The 23001-nt window shown below is 37.5% G+C and overlaps 1 protein-coding gene across 2 annotated transcripts in view; it reads right to left on the bottom strand.

The window, feature by feature from the left end:
• Fgl1 (fibrinogen like 1) overlaps positions 1-23001 on the bottom strand; it is a 52637-nt gene that overhangs the window by 26553 nt on the left and 3083 nt on the right. Inside the window, exons 2-5 of one of the 2 annotated variants that reach the window (XM_010621777.3) lie at positions 10772-10846; positions 10491-10682; positions 6698-6777; positions 3563-3743 (exon numbers count right to left, since the gene is read on the bottom strand). In XM_010621777.3, the coding sequence (XP_010620079.1) occupies positions 3563-3743; positions 6698-6769 (253 nt within the window). In that variant the 5' untranslated portion in view covers positions 6770-6777; positions 10491-10682; positions 10772-10846. The remainder of the gene's footprint in view (positions 1-3562; positions 3744-6697; positions 6778-10490; positions 10683-10771; positions 10847-23001) is intronic. The other variant, XM_010621776.3, reaches the window with a different exon arrangement.

Consider the following 23001-nt stretch of genomic DNA (forward strand, 5'->3'; position numbering starts at 1 on the left):
GGTAGAAAGGCAACAAGGAGTGACCACAGCCCTTTCTATCCCTTATGTCTTATCTTATCCAGGCTATTTAGGGTGGGTAGCACTCACACTCTTAATCCTAGTATGCTTGATCCTAGCATTGCATCATGAATTAATCCTAGCATTACACACTCTAGATTCAGCCACCTCTGAAAAAGCCCCACCTATGACTACATGAGGCTCTGGGAGAACAGCTAGATACAAGCCGTATTACGCAAACCAATAAATGTAATATATCACATAAACAGAAGCAAGGGGGAAATACATGATCATTTCAATAGATGCAGAAAAAGCCTTGATAAAAAACAGGTAGAGAGGGATTTTATCTCAATCTGACAAAAGCCATTAATGACAAACCTACTACCAATATCATATTCAGTGAGGAAAAGCTGAACTCTTTCCCTCTAAAATCAAGAATGAAACAAGGAGGTCCACAATCACTACACCTGTTCAATGTAGTACTCAAAACTTTACCATAGCAATCAGGCAAGAGAAAGAAATGAAAGAGATATGTAAAGGAAAGGAAGAAGTCATACTATCCTTAGTTGCAGAGAGAGTATCCTCTACACAGAAGACCCAAAAAATTTCACCAAATGATTCCTAGAATTAATAACCAAGCTCACCAGTGTAGCAGGATACAAAATCAACACACTAAAATCAATAGTGTTCCTATATACCAATAATTAGCTTGTTAACAAAAATTAGAAAAAAATACCATTCACAATAACATCAAAAACTTTTTAAATATTTAGGAATGAACCTAACCAAAAAAGTGAAAGACCTTCACAATGAATTACCACTACTTTGAAAAAGAAGACTGAAAAGGACATCAGAAAATGGAAAGGTATTTCCTGTTTTGGATAGGCAGAATCAATTTTGTCAGAGTTATTATATTACCAAAACTGCTATACAGATTTAATATAATCTCAATCAAAATGCCAACAGTATTTCTCACACAACTGAAGAAAACAATCCTAAAAACGAACCAGAAGAAACTCAGACTAGCAAAAGCAGTCCTGGGTACTAAAAGCAAAGCAGGAACCATCACAATCCTGGGCTTGAAGTTGTAGCACAGAGCTGCAGGGACTACAAACTGCATGGTGCCGGGGATTTAGTGTTGTGATGAGTGAGTTTGAACATCAGAGATGTGTGCCAGATTCTTTTAGTACAACCAGTAGCTGAGGAGGGGCCAGAACCGAGAAAGTTTCCTTGGCAATGGAAGAAGTTTGATTTCTCCTTTTAAATCACACTTTTGGTTGGGGAGGGCTCAGGGAAGAACAAAGGGAATTTTACAGAAGCAGAGGCATGCCAGGCTAGTGGGGGGCACAGGGAAGTTTCACACGAGGTGAGCTACAAAACTCCTGCAACTGCAGCAAGTATACTCTCAAGCAAGATGTGGCGGTGGGGGTTGCTTTGTACAACTGCGAGCACTTTGTTCTAGCACAGGTACAAAATGGTGTTGAGACACAAGATGGAGTCGGGTTGGTTATCACATTAGCTCATGGCACTATGCCTGCTTGGCAAGCACGAGGTCCTAAGTTCGATTCCTGGAACAGAAAAACACACACAAAAACTACATGGTATTGGCACAAAAACAGACTTGTGGATTAATGCAACAGAATAGAGGATGTAAAAACAACTGCAGGCATTCAGCTATCTGATCTTTGACAAAGGGGTCAAAAACATACACTGGAGGAAAGATACCCTCTTTAATAAATAGTGCAGAGCAAACTGGCTATCTACATGCAGAAGATTGAATCTACACCCAAATCTCTCACCATGTACCAAACTAAAATCAAAACTGATCAATGATCTAAATGTTAAAATAGAAATTCTTAAACTTTTGGAAGACAAAATAGGTAAAACTCTTGAAGACACAGACATGGACTAAGGCTCAATAAATGGGATTGTATCAAATTAAAAAGCTTCTACATAACAACCAACAGAGTGGAGAGATAACCTAGAGAATGAGAAAAAAATTTCCAGGTATTCCTCAGGCAGACAACTAATATCTAGAATATATAAAGAACTCAAGAATTAGACCACCCAAAATAAAAGATATAATCCAAAGATGGCAACTGAAATGAATAGACACTTCTCAGAAGTACAAATGACCAATAAATGACATTGAAAAAAAAAGTTCAACATCTCTGGCCATTAGGAAAATGCAAATTAAAACACACTGAAATTCCATCTTACTCCAGAAAGAGTAGCTATCATCGAGAAATTAAATCAAATTTGGCAAGGCTGTGGGAAAAAGGAACTCTTCTGTTATGTTGTTGGTGGAGATGTAAATTAGTATAATCTCTCTGCCAATCAGCATGGAGATTCCTCAAAAATCTAAAACTAGAAATTCCAGTTGACACAGCTATTCCACCGCTAAGTATCTTACTGAAAGAATTAAAGACATCATATTACAGTGATAAATGCATATTCATGTTTATAGCAGTACAATTTATAACAGCTAAATTTTGGAAGCAACATATGTGTCCATCAACAGGTGAATGGATGAAGAAAATGTGGCATTATACATAATGAATACTACTTTGCCATAAAAAAGATAAAGTCAAGTCATTTATAAGAAAATGGATGCACTTTAAGACCATAATATTAAGTGAAATAAGTTGGACACACCTTAAATATTGCATAGTTTCTCTTATATGAGAAGCCTAAAATATAAACAAAGTGCAAAATAAAGGACAAATAATTTAAAAATTAAGAAAAATCTTTCTCATATGGAAGGGGATTAAAAGGTAAGGAGTTAGCAGGTAGGGAAAGAGGTTGAAAAAAGTTAAGATGTTTCATGACATGTACCAATTCCCCATAAGGAATGTAATCCTTATGTATTGGAAATACGTACTGATAAAAAATAAAACCTTAAAATTTACAGCTATAATCTGCCATCTGTATACTAATATTTAAAAATCTATTGTCTTGATAGGATATAGGGAGAGAGACCTTTTACAGATGAGAAGGGGACTAAGAGATGGAGGGAGGGGAAGGGAGGAATGGGAAGGGGATAAAGATAACTGAGATGTCTTGGGTACATGCACCAACTCCCCACCAGGAATGTGAGCAGTGTGTATCACAAACACATACCAATAAAGAATTAAAAGTATAAAAGAAGAATAAAATCTATTGTCTTCATTTCTTATTAAACAACAGAAATTCTCAGGTATTTTGCATTCTTAGTAAATATTGCCTGAACACATTATAGAGAGAGGCCAAGAGTGGTAGTGCACACCTGTAATCCCAGCACTCTGGAAGCTGAGGCAGGAGGATTGCTGTGAATTCAAGGCCAGCCTGTGCTTCACAGTGAGTGAAAGACCAGCCTGAACTACATAGCAAGACCCTGTCTGAAAAAACAAAAGGAAAAGAAAAGACAAAAAAGAGTACAGTAGAGAAAAGTGTAAAATACGGTAGAAGATAATTAAATGGATATAATGTTTCATGTTGTCTGTTACATGAGTGTGTATATATATATATATATATATATATATATGTATGTATGTTACTGAAAATCTTAAGAAAAATTTATTCTTACCTGCATACTGCCTCTTGCTTCCAAGGTCAATTCTACTATTCTCCTCTCCTTTATCAAGCAACTGAATCTCCTTCTCATGCAAAAGCTGTGCAATCCTGACCTGTTGCTGTTTGACCCGGGTCTCGAGGAGGTGCACCTGTGCTCTGAGCCGCACCTGCTCCTGGGAACAGCTCTCCAGAGCCTGCAAGGCAATGTGCATCTCATTTTCATGGAAAATAAATGCTGCTGCTAATAATAAATGCTGCTAAGAGCTTTGATTCCCATGACAATCCATAAGGCAGGAATGGGTTCCATCCTGATAAAAAGACTTCCTCAGGAGTACCTTGTGGGTAGGAGGAGAAGTCAGTGTTCCAATCCAGTGTAAGAGGTAAGCTCTCTACCTCTACACGATACCACCTTGTGTTTTCCACAAAACAGTGAATTCACATGCCTTGCAGAACTTAGTAGTATTACTAATATGTCAACCCCTACATAAAGGAGGTTTTTTAATTACTTTCAGGAAATATGCTTCTAAAATGAGTCAATGCTTCTAATTAGATGACATATGGTCATTTTTATAAGGGATGATAATTTAGACACTCTTACCCCTCAGTACCTCACTCATGAACCTGTTGCTAGAAAGTCTACTAGAGTCGTTTTTTTCTCTCTCAGCTACTTGAAAAAGAGATGGCAGGAACTGCATCAGCCCAATTATATCATTTATCTTCTCTTGAAAGGCAAATAACCAAAATATATTACACCTGAGTCTAACCATGCCTTTGTGTGTGTATGTGTAGTATTAAGAGTTGAACCCAGGGCCTTTGCACTGACTGCATCCCCAAACTTTTTAAAATTTTTCATTTTGAGAGAGGGTCTCACTATGTCCTCAAACTTATGATCCTGCTGCTCAGCATTCCTGAGTGCTGAGGCTCTGGGCATGGCCACCAGCTTATCAATGCCTTTCTCTGTGGCATTTGACGGAGCAGAGCTTTCTAAAGATAAAGCAGATTTGGTAGATACATTGGGAAGAAAAGTTGCAGACGTGGGTCTCCTAAGGAAGAGCTACTGAGACCAGGAGGTTGCAATTCAAGACTAGAATATTCAATATCTGGAAAGCCACTACGACTCATGAAAAGAGCTTCAGGTTACATTTTTGCTCTTTCATTTTTACCTTTTCATTTCTGCCTATTTGCAGCTCATGTCATGACTTCCTCTGATGAGCATAAATGTTTATTTCCAGGACATAACGCTTACTTCTGAGAACCAGGGCCTTGTGCACTCCAGGCAGCTGCTTTACCATTGAGACACATACATCCAGCCCACATGTACTATGCTTACTTTAATCCAACCATATATCTTTTAGTATATTTCATGAGAGACCAATATTATAATGCCTTTGGTCATGTCCAGACACAGATTTATGAACAAGCTAAATTTTACTTTAAACAAATTCAATAGTTTTAAAAACATCTCAGACACAAAAACAAGATCAATCTGCAATTGGGTAATAATGTGCTATTAACTGCTTATGCAACTACAGAACCATAACAAGATTCAGTCAGACAACAAATGTTTATCAAACTTGGGCACTGAGTGAACTGATGATATAATTGGGGCAGGCTGAGAGACAGAGACTAAACATTTTTTTTTCTTCATTTTTCTTTTTGTGGCAGCACTAGATATTGAACCCAGGGCCTTTGCACTGAGCTGGATCTCCAGCCCTTTTTATTTTTATTTGGAGACAAGGTCTTGCAAAGTTGCTAAATTGCCCAGGCTGAGCCCAAACTTGCAATCTCCTGCTTTAGCCTCCCAGAGTGCTGGAATTACAGGTGTGTACCACTACACCCAGCTGTAGAAGTTATGAATTTTAATATGTTATAACCTTATAGTACTTTTAGACACATGATTTCCTGAAAGTCTTTCAATTATAGTCAGATGCATTTCTTAATATATACATATTCTAACTTCCTGTTCCCATTATTATGTACAACTTTGTATTCGTTCCATAAGTAAATACGGAGACCTGCGGCATTCTGGGTACTTTGCACAATAGCCCAAATAGATATGTTATTTAGGATAAAGGAAAGAGATTATACCAGTTTCCTATAAAGGACTGTAAATTCAGATTTCAGGAGAACAGGCATTCAACCTCAAAACTGAAAGTCATACAGCAAGAGAGTGATAAAAGCCTCTCCTTCTCATCTCTAGCCCAAATCACTGAATCTCTGCTATTTTTTCTATGATTATTTCCTACTTGCTGTTGGTGTTCTCTTATCACACTTTGATTTATCCACTTTGATTTGAGTGTCCTGTGCGATTTGAGTCACACAGGCCAAAAAATAAACAAGAGCATTTTATGGTGTCTGAATCCTGTGTGGCTAAAAAGAGTAGGAAACTGTTAAACATAATTCACTACTGCAACTTTAAAATGATTGTAGGGATTACAGTACAAGCCAAGTGTGCCCAGTCTTGCAACAGTATGTATGGGTTATTTAATGCTTACAAGTTTTCCTTTCACCAGAACTTCGAGTAAATGGATGTCTTAGTCTTTCTCGGCTCATGAGTGGAAGCTGACACAAGTTCACTATAATTAAAGAATCTGTGTAAACCAGGTATGATGTGAGTGAGCACCTTTAATCCCAGTACTCTGGAAAGCTGAGGCAGGGGGATAGCAGGTTTAAGTCCAGCCCTGGGCAGTTTAGTGACTTAATAAGACTCTGTCTCAAAATTTAAGAAGGTTAAAAAGGGCTGCATATAGAGCTCAGTGAAAAAGCTACGGGTTCAATCCCCAAAATCACACCAAAAAAAAAAGAAAAAAAAAAGACCCTGGGTAGTCTAATAGCATTCAATATTAAAAAATCCAAGGTCAATTCTAATTCCTATGACCAGTTTTACATTCTTGATATAATGTAAAAAGTGGAAATAATCCAGCAAATTAAGGAATACTTATTTGTTGTGAATATGGGTTATTACTTTTAAAATTCTTTTTAAGATTTTCTCAGTGTTCCTGTGTGCCAAGTGTTCCCACAAAACTTTCCCCTCATTTTCAGTTGAATTTTTCCAGTGGCACGTTACTACATATTTTCTGCAACATAAAAGAAAACCCAGCTCAAAGCAGGTATTTCAAACATGATAATGTTTCCACAGTAAACTTACCCAGCTTCCCCTGACTGTTATCAGAACAGTGGCAACAAGGATGAAACCCAGTGTCTTCGCCATTTTCTTCATTGAAAGAACTGCAAGAATAAAACGAATTTTTAAACTTCATTTTCCCCTTGTACTAGAGATTTGTACTTACAAATGCTAGGCAAATGCTCTACCACTGAGCTATGTCCAGCCTAACTTTTATTAACGTATCAACTTTGAATTTTTCATGAAACAAGAACTGGATTTAGACTCAAGGAGCTCCAGGAGTTCTGAAGATATTCCAGGCCATCTCTGATCTGAAGGTCACCCAGAAAACTGTCGCAGATATTCCTGGCCTTCTGCCTTCACAAAGTGATGCTCAGCATAACCTTGAATAGAATGGTATTTGTTCAGTGACACAAACATAGAAGAAATGCTCATTCTTTTGGGGTCCTAATGTACTTCTTGGATGATGGAGTAGAAAAGGTACAGGCTAAGTAAGCAGAAAAACCTGTGTCCAAATTTTGGCTGTGATGTCTGGTTGTGTGACCTTGGGCAACTTACTACAATGCTCCTGTTCTATAAAATGGAAATAATAATTGTTATCACTACCTTATAGGGTTGTGGAAGTTTGGAGATAATATTTTAAGGTATCTTGGCATTTAAGTGCTAAATCAATAGGAACTCATTTTGTATATGGAAGATTTTTTTTTATTTTTAAAGGAAGAAAGTTGTAACAAATAGGAGAAGATATGCATTGTTTTTCTTGATGTCTCAATGTTTAAGCAAGCAAAAGAGATCAGTATTAAGTTTCAGCTTAAAGTTTGGGAGAAAAATTAACTTTACACATAGGGGGGTCAAACCCAGGTCCTTGCACATTCCAGGCAAGCACTTTACATGACCAACATTTAAATCGACATTAAATTATTGGTCTTGGTGAAAAATTTTGTTCAAATTCAGAAGTTTCTGTGTGCTACCAAAAGGGTGAGCTTTCATAAATTTTAGAAACTAAAAATCCTGTAAGGACAGAAAATATTTGCCTAATCTTCAAACAAATTTTATACCCGTGCTTTTGCTTTTAAAAGATATTAACATTAACCGAATGATTTGTTAGCCTATTTTTATTCTTATGCCCCATCATCACTAGTCCTACTCATGACTCATGAATCACTTTCCCCGCTTTGATATAACCGAAGAAATGGTGCATAAACTTTGCTACTCACTGAGATCCCTTGAGAGCTTTAAGAAAAACCTCCATATCCTGGCCTTAAACTCAAGGAACAGAGTGGCTAGAAGTATATAATTTTACTTCACACATTTGTACTACTGGGTCTTTCTTACAACTTCCCTAGAACTATGCTATGCCTATTACAAGCATCATCTGGTATAATCCACAAACGACCCTAAAGAGCAGGTACATCCAGATGACTAGGTCAAAGGGTTAAATCATTTCCTTAAAAATCACACAACTGATACATGAAACACCTGGCAAATGTAGGTTTCCCTCCTCGGAGGCCAGGGCCCTTAATCAGCCCTACACAAGGTCTTCCTCACTCTGCTCTTGCTACACACAGGAAAATGGACTGCAGAGAAATCCTGCAACTTGGCCTTCTCTGTCCAACATCACTCTCACTTCTGACTATGGCTCACTTATTTGTTCCCGAATCCTATATTCTTCCAAAAGAACGTTAGGTTGCGACTCTCCCGGTAGCATCATGGCCGGGGGCAGGGGAAGACTGGTTCTTCTACAAGGCTGTGGACCCTGCTTCTCCACAAGGCTGCTCTACCCAACAGCCAGACTTGGCCACTGTTCTCCTGGCCTGGCCAGAGAACATGGAACTCGTCTCTGTAGCCTCAAAGAGATCTGCAGAGACTGATGCTGGAGATTCTTGACTGGCCATTCTTCCAAAAGGCCCACTGGTTGACAAGCTTCATTTATGCCCACAAGAATAATATAGGAATAACCAATATTTTTCTTTTTTCTTTCAAAGGAGATTTTTCTCTGAAGGAAGGCATATTTTAATTCATTCTCTCTCTCTCCCCTTCCCCACCTGCCTCCCTCCCTCCCAGGGCACTATAACACTGAGCAATACTCCCAGCTCTTAAATTTTCTGTTTTAAAAGAGGCCTAGTGGTACATACCTGAAATAACACTCTGGGAGGCGGAGGCAAGAAGATCTCTAGCTCAGCAGGGGTAATTTAGCAAAGTAACAAGACCCTATATACTATCTATTTATATATTACACTATAATATATACATATAATACTTTCCTATCTGAATTGGAAATATATCAAGATCAATTTTTCTGGTACATCATAAGGCTTAATTAACTACTCTTTCAAAATAGAAAAGACAAGTTTCCTTAGACTTTGACATTATTGATTCTTTCAGTTATTTGCTATTATATAAAAATTATTATTTAGGACTCTTATAGCCTGCTTCCATGTCCCCTCCTGAATTTTGCAATTCCCAGACCAACCCCTTTCTGAGACACTCATGGCTCTTTAGTTCATTCATACTTTGCAAAAACATTTATTGAATGCATACTAAGTGCTAAGCAAAGTTCTGGCAGTGGGCTGAGAATACTGAAATTATACTCAGTCCTGTCTAAGTAAATCATAGTGTAATACAAAATTTTCAGCCTTTGAAAATAGTTTTACTGATTATTGGCAGGCCTCTACAAAAGAAGTTGAATGTTAACCTAAAAAGATTTGAAATTTTCAGCCTATAATCCAAGGACTGTGGGAGGCTGAAGCAGGAGAATTGCAAATTCTAACCCAGCTTGGGAAATTTAGTGGCTTAACAAGACCCTGTGTCAAAAGAAAAAAGAAAAAAAGGGCTGGAGATAGAACCCAGGGTGAAGGCCCCTGGTTCAAATCCCACTCAAAAAAAAATAGCTCAGTGGCACCTCGCCTGCATCATAAGAGCAAGGTCCTGAGTTTGATCCCTAGTACCAAAAAAAGGAAAATTGAAACATTTTAACTAGAGAAGTAGTTTGAGTGGATGTGTTGTTTACCAAAATCAGTCACTCCAATGGAGGCGCTAATGTCCATTATGAAAAATCAGAAATCAGACTAATGAGGAAGGAAGCAATCCTCATATCCCCTGCTTGGTCAAATTTTGAGGGCCACAGAGATTGGGCTGGAGCATCAGCTACTTAAGCTTAGTGGCACACAACTGTAATCCTAGCCCTTAGGAGGCTGAGGCAAGAGGGATCACTAATAAGAGTTCAAGACTAGCCTAGGCTACATAGTAAGATCAAGGCCAGCCTGAACTACATAGCAAGAAAACAAACAAAAAGTTATTTAAAAGTATGTAATTTAAAAAAGAAAAACACTCCATGTTGTGAAAAAAATATATAAATTGAAAGCAGGAATTCTAACTTGTATTTGTATGTATATATAACTAATTATATAACATATGGCATAACATATAGTGGTTAGCATTAGATTTCATAGAAAATAAAAACTGGTGACAATTAAAGCCTTAAAAGTTAAGTACCTTTGGTCCCCAAATAGATTAAGGAAAGAAAAATATTTGTGAAGTGAAAATTATAATATGATCCTTTTTCGTTTCCATTTTGTTGAAACTGTAGGTTCTATCATTTACCTCAAACCCCCATCCCACTCATTCAAAGCATAAAGAGAATGGAAATAAGATGTAATCCTAAATCTGTTTCCCAAGTTGCAGAAGCCGTCTCCCAGCTAATCAATCCTATCTCTCTGAAAGAACAATGGTTATTTCCTGAGTTATTATCATCCCTACAAAATAAATCAGCATTATCATATTCATGACAAAAGCACAGAGATATTAAACAACTTACCCAAAGTCAGAAATGAGTCAGAGGCACAACTCAAGCTTCATCAGACACTGCCTCAAGGGTCCTCTAACTGCATTCAGAATTTGTGTTGGTTGTTTTTTTCTCTCCATTATTTGATTAGAAATAGAGACAATGTTGGTTCTGGCTTTACTCCAGGAACAAAGTGAAGAAATGTGTTTAACTGGAAGGGAAAACCTAAAACAGAAAGAAAAAGATTTAAGGACAAATCCCAATACTATATTTTCATTTATCCCTATTTGTATGAATATTTATAAAATACTCACTAATAATCTTCATTATTATTTCTATCATTGAGCTCATCCAGAGAATTTCAGTACTTTAACTTCAGTAATGCTAACCTGAAGATTAAGAAAAATCAAAGTTCAGCTGAAGTTTTGTTTTATAGGTACTAAGGATAATAAACTGTTACCCATAAAAATATGAATTAAAGTGTAATTTCAACTAAAACATGAAAAGAAGCCAAATTTTTACTCAGTTATAAAAATGTGGCAAGTTAATAATTGCCAAGATGAAATGTTCAGTTTATTTAAGCTTGAAGAAAAGTGAAAGTATTCCCTGAACTGCAAAATTGTATAATTTATCTGTAAGAATCAATTATACTCCATGCAAGTTGTTACTTTTGTTTTAAACTTTTCTAGAGGATTTTCTAATGTGTAATAGGTGTCTTGTTAGCTCTATTAATCATATAGCATAACAGCTTTAGACTAGAGATCCAGATTCATTGTTTCTTTATTCTGATAGAATTCAAGTAGTTGTTTGCTATTCGTTCTGTGGTCTCTATTTATTAACTCAGATTCCAGTAAAATTTAAGCAGTGTTTCCTTCTGTTGTTTGCTTATTAGACTTGAGTATTGGCAGGGTTTGGTCTTCCTGGTAAATATTTACCTACCACTTGCTTAGAACCTTTGAAGGTTCTCAGGGAAAAGATAGTCCTGATGACTTCCCAGGAAGAAAAAAATTAATTAGACTTAAGTAATTTACACACACAGGGGAAATGGAAATTATACATTCATAACGGTGCAGAATTCAAACTTTTGACATTAAATGTCAAAAGCAAACCATGGGGTCACTTGTATTTGTAAAATGTGATAATTGCCTCTGGGGTAGAATGAAATATTTTAAAATACAATCCTACTTTTTCTCTTTGTACCCTGTTACTTTGTACAGCAACTGATAGGCTGTACCTTCACTTCCTCAGAGAAGGGATAGTAATAACAACAACAACAACAACAACAATAATAATAACAACAAAAATAATAGTAACTGTCACATGAGGTGCATTTATGTGCTAGATACAGTAATTTTTTTGTCCTTTGGTGTTGGAAGCCTCCAGAGCCTCAATCACTGAGCTACATTCCCAACCACAACAGAAGTAATATTCAGCCACAACAGCCCTATAGGAGGTGCTGTTACCATCTCCATTTCACAGGTGAAGAAGAAACCAAGGCATTTGTGACTTGCCCAAGGTCACATCACTAGCAAGAGTCAGAGCCAGAATTCAAGGGAATCTGGCTCAGAATCTGTGCTCTTTACTAAAAAGATAGATCATGATGTCAGTTAATGACTTGCCAGGCTCATTGCCTTAGGAGAAACCTAGAAAGAGCTAATCAGACAGTAAGGACAAAATCTAGGGTCAGTGTTCTAAGGAAGCATGCCAAAAATTGAAACTGCAAGCAGTAATATATTATTCCTTCTGTCCATGATGCATAGACAGAACACAGTGGAAGAATTACCAACTTGGTCGGAAGGAGGGATATTGCTTGGTTGGTAAGATATATGCCTAGCATATACAAGGCCCTGGCTGTAATCACAAGCACTGAAAAAGAGAGAGACAAAGAAAGGGAAAGACAAATAGAAAAAGGAATGAAAGAGGGGAAGGAGGGAAGTGAAAAAGGAAAGAAGGTAAAATTGTGCCTGCGCATAGTTGTATCAAAGCTACAAAATGGGAATGAGATCTGGGATCACTGGCTGAAAAAAAGTATGAGAAAGAAATGATGTAAGAGGAGCAGATAGGACCCAGTGTTTGAGGTGATGGACCAGAAATGGAAAGATCAGGATGCATACTTTAAGGCACTTTTTCAAAAAGGGGCTTCACTGAACAAGTTTATAATCGTTTAGACTCACACTTCATATCAGCTTGCTGAGAATTTATATTGTATATACTTATTCGAAGAGTGATGAGTCTTTGGGGAACTGTTATGGCTTATATCTAGGTGACCCCTCAAAGCCTCATGCACTCATAGGTGGGACTTTTGGGAAGGCGGCTGGGTCATGGGTGTGTGATATTGGATTAATCAGATTTATACCTGGGTGTGATGTTAGGGGGTGAAGCCGGGTGGGGAGAGGTGGGTTCCTATGGGCATGACCTGGAGGAATATATATATGTATATATATAGTCTTCTTCCCCTGTTGGCTCTCTGCTCCCCACCTGCCATGCCATAAACGGTTTCTCTGCTATGCCCCTCTGCCACAACACCCTGCCTTGGAGCCAGCCAACTGTGAATTGAAACCTCTACAAACTGTGGGCCAAAATAAACGTCTATTCCTTTAACGTGAGAGTGCTGTGTATTTTGTCTCAGCAATGAGACAAACTGAGAGAAGAACTGACTAAACAATTTGTTTCTTGGAAATATGTAAAACAAATATGCTAATGTATTAATTTAGACCTTGTGGAATAAGTAGGTGTTTTGCCCAGAACACTTCCTCATGGTGGGCAAAGGGACTTTAGATAGCAAATTTAAAAGAAGGAAATTTCAGGAAACAAAGAACATAACATAATTAAGGATGCTGGATAATCTTGGAGGTTTTCTCTTTTAAATGTCTTTAGATATACTTTTTTACTTTTTCCTCTGGACATCAGGTACAGTTTCACCAAGATCAAGTCACTCTGGCTCCCAGCTAGAGTGTGAACACGACAAATCCTTTCCTTCTTTTGGAAGACCTCCTTCAAAGAACTCTTCAATGTATACATCAGACCTAGCACAACTGTCATCCGAACCCTATGGACCTAGTTTTGTGGCTGACAAATTAGACACCTACACATCTGCTGTAGTTAGGGTTTGCAAGATAACAGATTTAATATAGGACACATAATTTATTTCATAATAATCATCCAAAAAATCAAATTCAGAGAAGCGCAAGAGATTTGTTCATGTTAGAAACCAGAACAATCCAGCCAAGGGTCTAAATGCTAGTGTCTCATGCCAGTGTCTCCCATGAGTCTAGCCAAAGGCCTAAAGCCCATGGCAATGTCCCCCAGGAGTCCAGTCAGAAGTCTAGAGCCCATGGCAACATCTCATGTGAATCTGTATTGAGGATCTGCACTGAGAAGGACCAAGGGCCAGTGCTGTAACCTAGAAAGTCTGCACTGGAGAGGGGAAGGATCTGTGCCATCAAGCTGAGGGATCTGCAGGAGCCAGGAATTGATGGTCAAGGTCAAGACTAGAGCTCCCCTGACAAGAACAGCAGCCATCCCAGTGACAGGGAGGACTCAGCCACCTCTGAGGATGAGAACAGCTGAGTTCTTATCAGGAAATCCAGTAGTGGAAAGCTTCTCCAGGAAAATCAACAGCGTACTATCTTCCCCTCCAATTCTCTTTTTATACCCTTGGCAACAATTCTCAGTTTGGTCTTCCACACCCAGAACCAAGCTGGCTCAGCTCAGCTGAGCATTCCAAGTTGACCATTAGTTAATCCATCATACCTTCACAGGAATTTGACCCAATCCCAGTAGGAAAGTTTAATTTCATGTCTCTCCATATGCAGTGTAAACCAGCAGCACTGGCCATGTTTGCTCTCAGCCCCATCATTAATTAGTCTCAGGTGACTGATCTTAACTCCACTAATATATCCTATCAGCAAGTATTTCTGCTGGTTCTTTTTGCACAAAATGAGACACAACATTTATGGGGCTTCTAAAACATTGTGCCTGGTATAATTACACTTTAAACTTAAAATGCATCTTTCATTAAAATATTTAGAATGGAGCATATTTAACTATCAAGGAATGACTTTAAGAGTAATCTTCATTTCAGGAAACTAACAGACCCTTCTCGGATGAAGCTAATAAAATGTTCCCTAAAATGTTGGTTTAGATATCAGGCAGAGTACTTAGAGAATATAAATTTATATAGCAGAGGTATGAGAAATTACTATAAAAATTTAAATTAGTAATACTAAACCAATTTTACTAGTGAATCATTCTATTCCTGTTATCTATGTAACTACACAGTGGAAAGTGGTTTTCTCTAAGTGGTACATGTTTGCAGTACATAAATGATTACATTTGCTGTGGGGAATTAGTACACAGATAAAATTTCTTCTTTGCTTTTTCTTTTGCCTTGAGTAAACATTCGTTTTTACATTTATTATTTATTTATTTATTTGGCTTTTTGAGACAGGACTCACTATCATCTAGCTCAGGCTGGCTTTAAACTCACCTTGATTCTTTTTAAAATACCCTTTCATTTCCCTTTCTTTCCCTCTCTCCATAACTTGTTCCGTTCCCTTTTGCAAAAGATCTATCTCCTTACTTCCTATTACCTATGTCTTATTTTACTCTTTACTTATTTATGCCTTGGACTTTTCATAGAAGAGAAACCATGTGGTATTTAAGCTTGTGATATTTATCTCTGATTTACTTAACACTATGGTCTCAAGGTGTATCTATTTTACTGCAAATAGCTGGCTTATCCTTTGTGCCAGAGTAGTACTCTATTGTGTATAAAGGCTGTACTTTCTTTATCCACTCATCTGTTGATGGCCATATAGGTCTCTTCCAAGACTTAGCTGTTACAATTTGTACTGCATGTATCACTGTAATTTGATATCATTAACTCTTCCTGGAAGATACATAGAGGGGGAAAGTTGCAAAGTGGATTAAGGCATGGCAAAATGGCTGTCCACCGGGCAGACCTGTCAATTGAGAGACTTGTTTACCACAGAGACCCAGGCATAGAGCAGCAGCTCTTAAGCCCGGCACCTGCACTGGCTACTCACTAGGGAATGGGGACTTCAATTCTTCTGGCACGGGATCTTTGCAAGATCAAGCTGAGCCCTACACCTGATACCAATCTTCAGGTACATGATCAAGCAGGTTTTTGATGAGATGGCTTAGATCTGCCACCAGAAGGAGAAATACAAGATGGCAGTCACTAAGCTGGAGCAGCTGTGAGCCTTTTCACCAGCCCACCCTCATGCTGCAGGGAACATATTTTCCTAATTTAACTGGCTCACACTCACTCAGCAGAGCACTTTTTCTTCCTAAGCAGTTCTTTTGTGCTTTTTATTCTTTGCTATTTCTGTTGGCTTGAATAACTTTACTTTTTACTATTTGTTTTATCTACTTATTTTTGATTTTTTAAAACAGGGCCTCACTATGTACTTTGGGCTGGCCTTGAACTCACTATGTAGCCAAGAATGGCCTCTAACTCACTGAGATCCTCTTGCCTCAGCTTCCTAAGGCATTAATTGTTCTTTGAACAAGACAGAAAGAGCCTGGGAAGGATTAACTGGCTACTACGTAAGTAAAATGGATTTTTTATTTTGGGGATTTTTTGAGGAATTTCCATAAGATTTCCTTAGGAGTTGTACTAGTTTACAGTCTCACTATCAGTGTAGAAGTGTGCCTACTTCCCCACAGTCTTTCCGGTGTATCTTATGACAGCTCATGAAAACATCCACAGTATCACCAAAAAGAAAGAAAAAGGAAGGAAAAAGAAAAGACACCACCCTAAAATATATAAAAGAGGAATAAAGTTTTGTCCAAGAATTAAGGGACTTCATCAATCATTAGGCAACACTTAGGAATAAATACAACAAATGAGCAATCAAGGTTAAAACGGAGTCTTGGGTATAGAGGCCTATGAAGTGTCCCTTTTACAGTTCCTTAGTATCCTGAGCAGACAGTGATAAAACTGTTGTAATAATCAAGATAAAAATCTACATTATTGTCTTTTAAAAACTAGTTACCTTGCTCTATTCCTGACCAACTCCAGGGACCATCAAGGTTTTGGAAGAGGATAGTGGTAAGGGCCACTTCCTCCTTCCCTGCTCCAACCCAGACTTGAAGCCCTCAAACAAGCTTTTATTAGGCTATGATATTTGGAAAATTATTCTGAAACTTCTTTTCTGTAAATCCCCCTCTCCTTCCCTTATCTATGGTCCTAGACTATTGCCACATTGCTACATAACTTTCCATGCACATAAGTGTTTTGGACCATGTCCTACCCTCTACCTTCTCTTTTACCTTACAAAAAGCAGAAAAAAATTTTTTTTAAATTTTTATTACTACAGTTTTGTATTACACAGTGATTACATTCTTCATGAGGAGTTAGTAATTGCACATAAAACATCTTTTAAAAGGGGAGGAATTTTCTGTCTCACCAGTCAATATAGTAAGTCACACTGGTGCTGTAGCTATCACCACTGTAAAAACAAACATTTGTGAGATTATGCAGAGGAACATTATTTTTTATTTCCACAAAGTTTCCATTACAGAACATAATTCAGGCTTTAGTTCTATGTAATGAAAGTTCATTAAAAAAAGTTTTCTCTCCAAAATAAATATAGTTCTACTCCTAAATAAAAAGAAAATGATCATCACTGTCTAATAAATAGGATGCACTGACCACACACTGTTACCAGTACTCCCTCTTCAATCCCTGTAACATGATAGTACCATAATCCCAGCACTGGGGGGAGATTGAGGCAAAAGGATCACCATGAGTTCAAGGCCAACCCGGCCTACACAGTGAGTTCACGCTAGCCTGAACTACATAGCGAGACCCTGCCTCAATAACAAATACAAACAAATAATAAAATGGCTGGAAAAAAATAAAAAGGCATAAACTTACAATGCCAAAGAAAACAGATATGATACATGAGGAGATAAGAGATTAAAACTACCTTTGAAAGAAGTTTTGCAAGAACTGTATAGTTCATTTGGTTACTTTATCAGTAGGGCAGATAATTAGGGGAAGGACCTGAGCTAGAGCTGGGTGACTGCCATTTTGGTAAGAATTAAAATAATAGATAGTATATTAGGTCTTTGGACAAAGGATGAACTTCCTCATCAACATGGAATACAGCCCCCTCCCTACAAAAGGGAATTGCAGCAACTCTCCACTAAACCCCTCAGTTTTACAGAATTTAAAATGCAAAATAATTTTTTTTTTTTTTGCTCTGAAATCCATTTCCTTTAAATCATGCATGCTGAAGAACGGGGTTAGAGAGCCTGAGTAGAATTTATTTTAAACCCACAGAGTCACATGTGATTGGTGACAATTGAGCCATTCCTGTGCTCTGTTTATCTAAAATTAGCTCTGAACTGAGGGGCCATGTGGCCACCCACTTGGGATTCCTCTTGCAAATCCAGGAACTAATCTTATTTTCAATAAAACTCTCCTAACATCCTCCTTTGGCTTTTGTCTTCATTTCTCAATGTTGTGAGGCCACAGGCTCAGTACATACCATGAGGAACTACAGAATTTAATGGTAACAGGGATGAATATAGGCAGACTGGTGAAATAACATAAAGAACAGTTGGCTCTGAGAACCTCTTATCCACCACCATGTAGTTCCTACTCTCTTATTCATACACTGCCTACTTCTTTCTCCTATTTTTTTTTCATTGAGTTTATTGGTACTTTTAAAGTATACAAACAGTTACATTCATCATTGGGATCTTGTATCTTTACATGGCAGGTCTTGGTTCTCATTTTTTCCCAAATCCCTTGCCCTCCCTTTGGCCCCTCCAGCCTCCACTATTTACAAAGACTTTGTTTCCATTTTTTCCTTTTCTCTTATTTTTTCTTTTGCCTTATTTCCTTTCCTCTACCCTTCCCACTTCCACTACCCCATTAGCCCTTTTCTTCCTATTTCATATTATCAGTTACACAATTTGGATCTTATTTACATTTTTAGTTTTTCCCACTAGAGAAACTATTCTGTATTTACACTTATGTGTTCTATTTATTTCACTTAAGAGTATGGCCTTGATATGCATCCATTTTCCTATGAATGACTCCAGTTTCTCATTCTTTATGGCTGAGTAGTACACCATTTTATAGAAAAAGCACATCTTCTTTATCCAGTCTCTGATTGATGGGCAATTGGGCTGTTTCCAAGCTTTAACTATTACAAACTGTGCCTCTATAAACATGGGTGCACATATATCCTTTTGGTATGATTCCTTTAATTCTTTTGGAAAGATACTTAGCAGAGGAATAGCTGGGCTAAATGGGACCTCTAATGCTAGTTCTTTGAGGTATCTCCATATTGATTTCCACAGTGGTTGCACCAATCTGCACTCTCACCAACAATGGAGAAGGGTTCCTTTCCCCCCACAACCCTGCCAACATTTGTTATTGGTTGATTTCTTGATAGCAGCCATTCCTTCTGGGGTGAGGTGGAATCTGTGTTGTTTTCATCTGCATCTCTCGAATGACCAATGATGTGGAACATTTTTTCACATATTTATTTGCTGCTTTTACTTCTTTGAGAAATGTCTATTCATTTCAGATGCCCATTTTTGAATTGGGTCTTTATATTTGGAGGGGCTATTTTGAGTTCTTTATATATTCTAGATAATGGTTCTTTATCTGAGGAGCAGCTGGTAAAAATTTTTTCCCATGTTGTAGGTTGTTTCATAGCTCTGTTGGTGGTTTCTCTTGCAATGCAGAAGCTTTTTAATAAGATGCAATCCCAGTTGTTGATTCTTTCTGCTAGTTCCTGTGCTATTGAGGATTTGTTCATAAAGTCTTTTCCTATGCCAGTGTCTTCAAGAGTTCTGCCTAACTTATCTTCCAGCAAGTTTAGTGTTTCTGTTTTAATATTTAGATCTTTAATCCACTTGGACTTTAGTTCAGTGCATGGTAAAAGATAAGGGTCTAGTTTTAATCTTTGGCAAGTTAAAATCCAGTTTTTCCAACACAATTTATTAAAGAGGCTATATTTCCTCCACTGAGGAGGGTTGGCTCCTTTGTCAAAGATGAGGTAGCTGAGTGTGTCTGGAGTTGTTTCTGCATCTTCTAATCTACTCCACGGATCCTTGGGTCTGTTTCTTTGCCAGTATCATGCTGTTTTTATCACAGTGGCTTTGTAGTATAGTTTCCAATTGGGGATTGTGATACCCGCTGCTGTTGGGGCATGAGAGGACAGAAGGCGGAAGTGCTGACCCCAAGTCCTGGAATGCTGGTCCTCACTGGGTCACAGGTGTCCCGAAGGCGACATGCTGGAGCCAGTCCCTTGACTTACAAACAACCCCCTGAACTCTGTGTTTGTTCTTGTTCATGAGTTACACTCCCTTCTGGTCATAAACAGAGGTTGTCTTATCTTGATGTTATATTCTTAGCTTAAACAGTGTATATCTGCTTGTTGCTTCTTATGACTGATTGTTTATCTTACTCATGCCTCCTTGTGATTGAGGTTTATTACCAATTGCTGAGATCATGCTTGTGTGTGTGGCCTTGAAACTAGTATATAACACCCTGCATTAAAAATAAACTTTGCCATTAGCCATCAGCTTTTGGTGATTCATTGTGTCCGTGGTCATATCCCCGAGTCCCCTTCTCTAGAAGAAGACCTCAACACGCTGCCATGTCTCGGTTGCCTAGAATTGCTTTTGATATTCTATGTCTCTTCTTGTTCAAAATGAATTTTTGGATTATTTTCTCTGGTTCAGTGAAATATACTGTTGGAATTTCAATCAGGATTGCATTGAATCTGTATAGCAGTTTTGGAAGTATGGCCTACATCACTACATTGATGCTTCCTACCCAGGAGCAGGGGATATCTTTCCATTTTTTATCTTCTTTTCTCAGAGTGCTGTAGTTTTCAGTGTAGAGGTGTTTTGTCTCCTTTGTTAGATTGATTCCTAGATACTTCATTTTTTTGGATGTTATTGTGAAAGGAATTGTTTCCCTAATTTCTCTCTCAGTGAGTCTGTTATTTGTGTACAGGAAGGCTACTGATTTTTGAGTGTTGACCTTGTATCCAGCTACTCTGCTTAAAGTATCAAGTCTAGAAGTCTTTTGGCAGTTTTGGGGTTTTCTATGTAGAGTATCATATCATGAGCAAATAATAAGAGTTTAACTTCTTCCTTTTCTATCTTATTGCTTTAATTTCTTTCTCATTTCTATTGCTTTGGCTAATATTTCCAGAACTATATTGAACAGGAGTGGTGATAATGGACATCCTTTTCTTGGTCCCGATTTTAATGTGAAGGTTTTCAGTTTTTGGCCATTTAATATGATGTTAGCTATTGGTTTTTCATAGACAGCCTTCATCAAGTTTAAATATAGACCATCTATTACAGTTTTCTGCAGGGTTTTTTTTTTTTAATCATGAATGGGTGTTGAATTTTGTTGAATGCTTTTTCTGCTTCTATTGAGATGATCATGTGGTTTTTATCCTTGATTCTGTTAAGATAGTGTATTACATTTATTGATTTATATGTGTTGAACCATCCTTGCATCCCTGGGATAAATCCAACTTGGTCAGGGTGTATGGTATTCTTGATGACCCTCTGTATTCTGTTTGCCAGTAACTTATTGAGGATTTTTGCATCTATGTTTATTAGGGAGACAGGCCTATAGTTTTCTTTTTTGGTTGAGTCTTTCCCTGTTTTTTGTTTTTGTTTTGTTTTTTGGTTTTTTAGACAGGGTCTCACTATGTAGTTGAGACTGACCTGGAACTCACAGTGATCCTCCTGCCTCAGCCTCCCGAGTGCTGGGATTACAGGTGTGTGCCACCATGCCCGGCTCTTTCCCTGTTTTTTGTATCAGAGCAACACTTGCTTCCAAGAATGAATCTGGAAGTATTGCTTCCCTTTCCATTGCATTGAAGAGTTTAATGAGTTAATGTCCCTAAATGTGTTGTAGAATCCAGCAGTAAAGCCATCAGGACCTGGGCTTTTCTTAGTTGATAAAAGTCTCCCAAATGGGAGTGATTTTTCTCTTTTCCCCTAAACTCCAATGACTTGGCAGTCAATGTCAAGAGACACTTTTGATTTTCATAATTGGGAAGAGGACTGCTACTAGTATCTAGTAGGTAAAGGCCAGGATGCTGCCATGCACAGAATAGCTCTCAACAACAAAAATCACCCAGCCCAAAATGCCAGTAGCGCCAAGGTTAAGAAACTCTGAGCTATGTTAAAACAGACATGTAAAATCTAGTTCAGAGATCTTCAACTAGCCCCTTATTTGGAGTTGCTATTTTTTTGTTTTTGGGTACTGGGGATTGAATTGAAGACCTTGTGCTTTCAAGGCAAGCAGTGGAGCCACTGAGCTAAATCCTCAGCCCTAACTAGCTCCTTATTTAGCATGACTAATCTCTTCTTCCATGAATTTACCCACTATGCTAAATTAAAATCAATTATATTCTATGGTGGCATACATTTGTAATTCCATTATTCTGGGAGACTAAGGCAAGAGGATCCAGCACAGGCAACTTAATGACTTGCCACACCCTGTCTCAAAACAAAAAACAAAAAAGGACTGGGGATGTACCCCAGTGTGATGGCCTGTGTGTGTGTGTGTGTGTGTAATATACACACCCATATACAACACATATATATATATATATATATATATATGTATACACACAGCCACATTTATTATAGATACGCTTCAAAATTACTTTTACATTCTGCTTAATAGACTGTGTACATCTATTAACATGGATGAATATAAGATAATACTGAATGAAAAAAGCAAGTCAAGCAGAATATATTCAGTATGATACCATTTATATAAAGGTTAAAAAAAGAAAAATTAAATAGTATTTACATATGGATATCCATAGTTATATCAGGAAATTAAGGAATGATAACACTAATTCAGAATAGTATTTATGTCTCCAAAAAGAATTGAGCCTTGAGAAGAAAGTGAGCATTCTTTAAATATATTAAATTCTATTTTCAGGTTAGTTGGATTCTTGAAGTTTTTACAATTGTAACTTATAATTTACATATTTGTCATGTATTCTTTCATATCAAAAAATCTCATAAGGGCCAGGGATTTAGCTCAGGGGCGCCATGCCTGCCTCACAAGCACAAGGTCCTGAGTTTGATCCTGGTACTGGGGGGGAAAAAAACCTCTTAAGAATAGTAACAAAATTCACTTGTAAATAGTATGAGGTGGCAATAAAGATTTTTCCTTTATGTTATATCCCCACCTGCAGGTTAGAACTATGCATTGCAAAAATCTTTTTAAAAACTATTTTTGCCAAACATTTTTAAAATTAATGAACATGAAAATTCTGCAAGGCATTAGGGATATAAAGAAGTACAAAAAGTATGGTTTCTGCTATATCCATACTTACAATTCATCTGTAGATAAAGAACATACAGAATATATTAAAAGACGAACAATGTAACACAAAATGTTAAATAGAAAGTACCACCTAATCAGTACTAAATATTAAAAACAGAAACAAATATATTTTACAGATCTTGACTACTAATTTAGTTTATGTTAATTTAAATCCAAGTCTCT

This window comes from Fukomys damarensis, unplaced genomic scaffold, assembly GCF_012274545.1.
Source record: "Fukomys damarensis isolate Sample0158 unplaced genomic scaffold, DMR_v1.0_HiC HiC_scaffold_18, whole genome shotgun sequence".
Lineage (NCBI taxonomy): Eukaryota > Metazoa > Chordata > Mammalia > Rodentia > Bathyergidae > Fukomys > Fukomys damarensis.